Source organism: Talaromyces stipitatus, genomic scaffold (genome assembly GCF_000003125.1).
Source record: "Talaromyces stipitatus ATCC 10500 scf_1105507295487 genomic scaffold, whole genome shotgun sequence".
NCBI classification, from domain to species: Eukaryota; Fungi; Ascomycota; class Eurotiomycetes; order Eurotiales; family Trichocomaceae; genus Talaromyces; species Talaromyces stipitatus.
In genome coordinates this window covers 105,160-112,926 of record NW_002990120.1, presented here as the reverse complement: position 1 = coordinate 112,926, position 7,767 = coordinate 105,160, and the positions used below count along the sequence as shown (strand labels likewise).

General features: G+C 48.7%; 3 protein-coding genes across 3 annotated transcripts in view, besides 4 other annotated features; all 3 read left to right on the top strand.

Annotated features, from left to right (window-relative positions):
- Positions 1 to 2,034, top strand: part of TSTA_052430 (reverse transcriptase, putative) — a gene marked incomplete at both ends in the record, with an annotated part of 4,324 nt that extends 2,290 nt beyond the window's left edge. Inside the window, 2 exons of the mRNA XM_002486786.1 lie at positions 1 to 222; positions 253 to 2,034. The exon at positions 1 to 222 is cut by the window's left edge and continues 3 nt beyond it. Coding sequence (XP_002486831.1) covers positions 1 to 222; positions 253 to 2,034 — 2,004 coding nt within the window. The remainder of the gene's footprint in view (positions 223 to 252) is intronic.
- Positions 94 to 2,286: a mobile genetic element.
- TSTA_052420 (uncharacterized protein) lies at positions 2,044 to 3,497 on the top strand (the record flags this gene model as incomplete). The annotated part of the gene is made up of 2 exons (XM_002486785.1): positions 2,044 to 2,376; positions 2,400 to 3,497. 2 exons carry the CDS (start codon positions 2,044 to 2,046, stop codon positions 3,495 to 3,497), a joined length of 1,431 nt encoding a protein of 476 aa, XP_002486830.1.
- Positions 2,463 to 3,425: a mobile genetic element.
- Positions 3,498 to 3,868: 371 nt separating the features above from the next.
- Positions 3,869 to 3,899: a microsatellite.
- Positions 3,900 to 4,419: 520 nt separating this feature from the next.
- Positions 4,420 to 5,480, top strand: TSTA_052410 (uncharacterized protein; the record flags this gene model as incomplete). Its single annotated transcript, XM_002486784.2, has 4 exons — positions 4,420 to 4,782; positions 4,825 to 4,992; positions 5,031 to 5,207; positions 5,241 to 5,480. Coding segments are annotated over 4 exons (948 nt in total), but the record flags the coding sequence as incomplete, so codon positions are not given.
- Positions 5,037 to 5,477: a mobile genetic element.
- Positions 5,481 to 7,767: the final 2,287 nt, after the last annotated feature.

The following is a 7,767-nucleotide window of genomic DNA, read 5'->3' as shown; positions in this document are numbered from 1 at the left end:
ACTAGGGCGCAGCATATTGTATTGGGGACTTCAACGACATCACCCGCTGTGGGCGGGCCCGCGGTACCGACACGTGACGAGGAGGCCACCAAATTGATTAATCTTATGGATGAGCATGGGCTCGAGCAGCTCTTGCCACCAGGCACGATCACGTACGAGAGGGTTAACGCCAAATCTACAATTGATCTGGTGTGGGCATCGCACAATCTAGCCAACCGGGTAGTGAGCTGCGACACCAAGCCAGAGTGGTAGTACGGAGCAGATCATGTCCTAATCTCCACTCAATTTGACCTTACAGCTATACGTGTTCCTCCATTGGTTCGCAAGCAGTGGAATGCAACAGATTGGGACCTCTTCCTTAAACTGATGGACATATACAATTGGCACCCAAGGGAGCTCAATGACAATGAGGCAATCAATGAGGCAATCCGCTATCTAGTTGAGGCAATCAATCAGGCAGCTGAGCAAGCGACACCTACAAAACAGATCAGCATCTACTCACGAGCGGGCTACACCCCAGAGATGGCGAAGCTTAAACACCACGTATCTAGGTGTAGACGACACGCACGTCGTATAAATACAGATCAGGCATGGGAGGACTACGCAGAGGCTAGGAAAGAGATGAAACGGCGCACCAATGAGCTCGCACGAGATCTACATCGCCAACGAATTGAGCAGGCAACAGAGTCAATAGATGGATTCTGGAGAATTGCCCGTTGGGTCCGCAATAGGGGCAAACCACGTGCCACGTTTACCCCAACGTTACACTACAATAACACGAGTTACACAGCCCCAAAGGAGAAAGCAGCCCTATTCCGAGAGGTCCTCCACCCAGAGCCCCCGGAGGCAGATCTGTCAGATATTGGGCCACAATATAGATATCCCAAACTGTATACGATGCCACCAATCACGTTAGACGAAGTCCGAACGGCAGTAACCAACGTGAAGCCCGACAAAGCACCAGGGCCAGATGGAATCCCCAATCTGGTCCTACAAAGGCTGCTCCCTACTATCGAGGCCTATCTCGTTAATCTCTTTAATGCATGTCTACGTCAACAATACTGCCCTGACCATTTCCGAAAGTCGACAACAGTCATCCTTCGCAAGCCTGGAAAGCCTGATTACTCTGATCCAAAGGCGTACCGCCCAATAGCGTTACTGAGCACGATTGGCAAAGCACTAGAATCAGTGTTAGCCAGACATCTCAGCTATCTAGTGGAGCAATATAATCTTTTACCAAAGCAACATATTGGAGGACGTCGCGGCCGCTCATGCGAACTAGCAATCCATCTCTTACTAGAAGAGACCCATAGTGCGTGGAGAGAGGGCTCACGAGTAGCCTCAGGGCTTGCACTTGACGCGGCAGGGGCTTTTGACAACGTCAATCATATAAGGCTGATACACGACCTACGAAAGCGCCAGGTGCCAGATGACCTGATTGGCTGGATTGAGAGCTTTCTAAGCAATCGCCGCACGTCAATCACACTCCTAGAGGGCAATATGGGGGAATTTCTAGTCAATACAGGCATTCCGCAGGGCTCCCCATTGTCACCAATCCTATTCCTATTCTTTAATGCAGATCTTATTGAGCAGATACTCGCCGAGTGCCCGGACGTGATTGTACTTGGATATATTGACGACATCTTCATCATGACATATGGGACCTCCGCCGCAGCCAACTGCCACACACTCACCAAAGTACACCAGGTTGCAGAGCGCTGGGAGAGGACACATGCCTCTAAATTTGCGCCTGCCAAATATCAACTTACCCACTTTTGGCGGAAGCACCAAATGGTGCCTAAGCCGAGTGGTAGGCTGGATGTACCTCTCATAATCAAGGGAGTAGAAATTAAGCCTACGGACTCAATCAAATATCTAGGAGTTTATCTGGATACCCACCTCACTGGGGAAGTGCACGTACAGGAGATGAGAAAGAAGGCTGCAAAACTGGTAGCGGGATTAAGCTCAATCGCAGGATCGACATGGGGAACGCCCCTGGTTCATCTAAGGAAGATATACACAGCTGTCCTCTAACCACAGATCATGTACACGTGCTCCACGTGGTATATACGAGGTGGAAGAGGGTTCACCGGTGCGCAGCGAGCTGCAGAGCAAGCCATCCGATCGATCCAGGATCAGGCTCTTCACCAGATATCCGGCGCGTTCAAACGTACGTCACGACAGGCCCTAGAGGTCTGTCTCCATGTACCACCTGCAGAGCTCACGCTCGCAAAGCTGGCTGAGGAGGCCTGCCTGCGGATCATGACCTCACCACTTCGATCTACGCTTTACCAAATACGTGGCCAAGCCCACTGTAACGACCCATACACGTCGCCACTTTATCGATTGGAAACAGCCATCGACCGCAACTGGGGAGTGATACTAGCCAACGCATCGAGACAATCTACCCCTTTGTAGTGCCACCGTGGTGGGAGCCACCAGAAGCAAGGATTGACGATACCCGTGAGGAGGCTATCAAGGCTATTGAAGCAATCTCAGGAACAGATACAACAATACAGTTCTTTACCGATGGGAGCGGCTTTGACAATGGGATTGGGGCAGCGGTCTACTCATCAATAGGACAGGCTTATAAGCCAGTAGGCTCATCTGACACACATACTGTTTATGCAGGGGAACTGGAGGGAATCGATGCGGCATTGGAAATCCTACTCCGAAGCCAGCCATGCGACGACAACCCACACGAAGCCACAATCTACACAGATAATCAAGCCGCAATACGCGCCACGTGCCAGCCAGGGCGGTCCTCTGGGCAGTATATCCTTCGACGGATCGTACGACACCTGGGCCTCCTACGCGACAACCGATCTCGATGGCGTGTACGACTACAGTGGGTGCCAGGCCACGAAGGGGTCCCAGGCAACGAGAAAGCAGACCAGCTGGCAAAGTTGGCTGCAGTCGAGGCGACACGGCGTACACAGGAGAACGCCCACATAGCCAGGATCAGCGCACCCAATCAGACTACACCACACGCCGCACGAATATCGTATATTCCAAATCAGTCAACTATCCTTATGGCAGTGTGTCGCCAGAGGCTACATGCAGGCTTTGCAAAGAGGTGGAAGGAACAGTGGGAGCATGCCAACCATGGACGGCATCTCTATCGGATAATCAAAGCACCAACGAAGATGGTGTTGCAGCTGCACGAGGGATTACGACGGGCTTGGAGTTCAGTGTTAATCCAACTACAAACAGGTAAATCAGCGCTACGCAGCTTCCTAGCGAGTGTACGGATTGAAGACTCACCTCAATGCGAATGTGGCCTTGGGGATCAGGATACGGCCCACGTCCTCATACGGTGTCCTACCCATATAAACCTGCGTATGGAGACTCTCTGGAAAGAAGCACGCGAAACAGATTATCGGAAGCTCCTTAGCGAACCTCAGTGGGTTCGGCAGAGTATTGAATTTATGATGCGGACTGGTCTATTGACGCAGTTCCATCACGTAACCCCCTTAACAACCACGCGCTCACAGTGAGTGCGACACTACCCTGATGAAGAGTAACCATGTTGATTCGGCTTGGACGGATCAGCCACTTGACACGTTTGGAAATAGAACCGGGCACCAAAACATAAATATCACGTCACCCCGCACCGAGATCCTTCACTCATTTTGTATATATACACATTTCCTTTGTTGGTTCGGCGTTCTGTTCGCTCGTTATCTGTTGTTGGTGGTCTTCGGATCTGGATACGGATACGTGTCGAGACTTTCGCGTGGAGTTGACTAAGTCAGCGTCAAGCCGGAAGCGTCTTGGCACGTTGACGTTGATTTATGCTTTTATACGGTAGTACGCCCGCTGCCCAATTAGAAGGCGCCGCCGGCCACTAGGCTTAGATGCGTGTATGAATCAATCAATCAATCAATCAATCAATCAATGAAAGACTGACCCCCGAAACTAGGGGGGGCCGGGGTGCCTAGATACATTATATGGTGTTGGTCGCTCTAGCGCACGGAGAATAGTAATCCCGACCAGTTCGCGTACGAATCGACGGCGTGCTACAGCGCCGTATAGTGATTCGTAAGATCGCTATTCAAACACTTATTTTATTGTCTTGTGTTACACGAGCGTGCGGATGAGATCCAATATGACTCTGACCACTGGTTAATGTCAGATAATCCGGCTTTCAAACGAGGCAGAAAGATCGACTGTTCAATCTTACAGGTCTAAAAGGCACCTTTAGGCATATATCTGGGCACCTAGATTTCCGCCCAATATTTACCCCTCCTGATAGCTCACAAATCACCCCGCCAAAGGTGTCTATAAAGGACCCGGCTTTAAAGACTTGAAAGACGGACAGAGAACTCAATACATACAATCTTGCTAGTCACTTCTTTTCTTTGATCCTAGTAAAACACTCTTCAGGATTGGCCTGGAATAAACCGACCAATCCAACAGTTAACTAGGACGCAGATTGACATTGATATACCAACTCATGAACCACCACGGCGCCGCAACTGGGCGGCTATAGATATCAAAGTGCTACAGGAATTGCTTAGCCAACTTATTGTACCAAGGCTTGTAAATGCATTAAAATCTCATATTAAACTTGCAACAGTGGCCTTTACAGCGGCTATTCGCAAAGCGGTTGATCAATCAGTTCTATGGGCTCGTCTAAGTGCGTGGAGTAATCCGGATTTTACACGTAAATGTAAAGAGGCTGTACAAACCTGCCGCCAGCTACGATGTCAACTCTCAAACACCCACAATCCGTGGATCTGGAGGGCTTACCTACAAGCCCGCAACAAGAAGAAATGCCTGGTCAAGAAATCCTGACGACTAGACTATTGACGTCGCGTATAGCAGGCGATAGAGCAAGGCCCCTTAGGCCTCTGGAAATTAGCAAAATGGGCACACTCGCGTAATGGAGTGTATAAATCAGGAATTACCTCAACCCTACAAGACCTCGATAGCCATATGGCGGAAACAGTGGAAGCAAAAACGCAGCTTCTTAGAGAAGCGTTCTTCCCAGTTATTCTAAATGCTAATCTATCAGACATCACAGACAGCCAATATCCGTCACAATTGAATTCCCAGAGATCCTATGTCATAAGATTGAGCATGTTATTTGTTCAATACCACCAGATAAAGTACTAGGTGAGGATGGCATTCCAAACAGCTTCTGGCATAAAATCATTGGCATCCTAGTGATCATTGACACTCTATATGAGATCTTTAATGCCTGCGTGAGAACTGGCTACAATCCCACTCACTTCTAGCACTTAATTACCATCGTACTGTGTAAAGATGGCAACAGGGACTATCACATACCCAAGGCATATAGACCTGTAGCCTTGCTTAACACGCTTGGCAAGTTTCTCAAAGCAATTATTGCACGCCACATCAGCTATGCCATGGAAAGTGAAGGATTGCTTCCTTCAAGCCACCTAGATGGCCGTAAAGGAATATCCATGGATCATGCCATACAGATTATCCTCGATCGAATCCGTGGAGCCTAGTGTTGGGTTTACCTTCGTTAGATCGCAAGATCTAAGAAGGACAGCTAATCCAACAAGCTGACTGAGCCAGTAATACTGAATTCCTAATATGGCGACTAATCCTAAGAACTAGGGGGATGCGGGTGGTGAGATGTAGTTATCCTCCGTACGCTATAGCGCACGGATAAACTATATCCCATTCCCGCGCCGAGATAGGCAATATTGCTATACCGACACACTGTCTTGCTGGGACTCTTATTTCTTCGCACTCTTATTTATGCGCGCTCTCCCGCTGCGCGGTGCAGATAGGGGGCTCCCACATTACTTAACTACGCGTATTCTCGGGTTACTCGACGCGTTGGATTCCGACGCGTCGAATAAACCCAGCCATATGGATCTATTTAGTAGACACCATATTAAACCTCTCCACCTCGGTGGAGCAGTCTATTGAAAGATCGGCTGAGGTAATGCGAGATTCTTTCGATTACTACTGTTTAGAAAGATGCCTAGGGGCTTTCCGAAAGCCAAATTGATCGCAAGAGGGATATTGGATAGGAAAACCACCCGACACGAACCTGTTCTAGGAGAGTGACAGGGCACCCTCGAGTTCAGCCAGCTCTGAGATTGAGATAGAACCCCCAACGTTATGGAATTACCAATGAAGCTATCTTAACGAGGGCTGGAACGAAGCCTAAGTGCTCTTAGAAAGTAATGGAAGTTGTTAAGGCTGACAGAAAAGTGGTTACCAGATGTGTTAAGGGCAAGGCCTACACTGAGACCGAACTACTTATCATTCTGGACAGACACAGCGCACCGCTTTCTAAGTATAAAGGCATAGGGTGGGAACTGAGCTAGGTTAGTAGGAGTCAACTATACAAGTATTATGCCAGGCGGGTATTACAAGTATTGACTTCTGCAAGACATGGTCGGCTGCTAGAGGGAGACTTCTAATAGTAACGGGAAACTACTTTATTATAGTAATAAAGTAGCGGGCCGTAGCACTATGAGGATGACCAGAGGGTAACTAGGAAGAATGTGTTCCTAGCTCGTACCTAGGCCATGGCTATCTAACTGGTATCTTTGCTTCCAACCCGTACTTGGGCCACAGCAGCGTGGTATCGCCGGCACCTATACTGATATTTTATTGGTATCTGTGTTTTCAACTCGTACTTGGACCGCTACTGTGTGGTATCGCCGGCATTTATATCTATTAGATTGGCAATGTGGTATCGCCGATATATTCTTTCTAGGAGGCCTACGGAGATCTTATAGTGGCTCGAGAGGACGGATGCGCATGTCGGTCGGCTTAGAGAAGGAGTGCATTGTGCCTGACTCGTACTCAGGTCCCTGGGATAGATATCCTAGCGCGGTATCGCCCATAATGCAATTGCCTTTGCGGCTGGCTTAAGGTGCAAACTCCAGAGATGTTGATAGCAGCAGATCTTTTGGCCTGGGGTTCTGCCAATAGGAATGGGTAAAATCACCACCGAAGCGAGAAGGCAAGGTGGAAGATGGTATTGGTATCAACCGGACTTGTTAAGGCTTTGCCACAGGCGACCGCGAGCCGCCCAACTCCTATTGTCTCTGGCGTCAACAGGTGAAAGAAGCGGCCTAAAAGATCGAGCTACCCGGAATGAGAATCCTACGTGACTAGCTGTACCCGGTCAAAATTGACAATACTAACCGGACAGTAGTCCTGGATGCAGATGGGAACATCCTACCAGGAGCAGCCGAGGCCTTGGGAAAAGAGAATAATGTCAACATTGCTAAGATCTCCTGGCTCAGTAAGAAGGACTCCCACAAAGCGTATGGATCTATGGTGGTATATGTCACAAAAGGAAGTGATGCTAAACGGCTATTGAGAGATCAATATTTTAACATTGCTGGAGAATCAGCATACACTCGACTCTTTGAACCATCAGCAGGACCAGCTCAATGCTACAACTGTCAAGAGATAGGACACAAGGCCTTCTCCTGTAAGAAGGCTCAGACCTGTGCTAAATGTGCAAATAAGGGACATCACCACAGTACTTGCCAGGCTATAGTCTTAAAGTGTGTTCCTTGTGGAGGACCTCATGAGTCATTTAGTAAAAACTGCCGTGTACGCCTTATGCAATCTCATGCATAAATCACTCCGCGTACTACAACTCAATGTGGGCAAAAGGGACATAATACAACAGAGCTTAATGAACGATGACAAGATTAGAGATTATAGGGTGGTGGCAATATCTAAACCATACGCATAGACAATCAAGAATGCCGTGGTGACAAGCCCGATGGGACATAGTTACTAGACAAAGATGATACC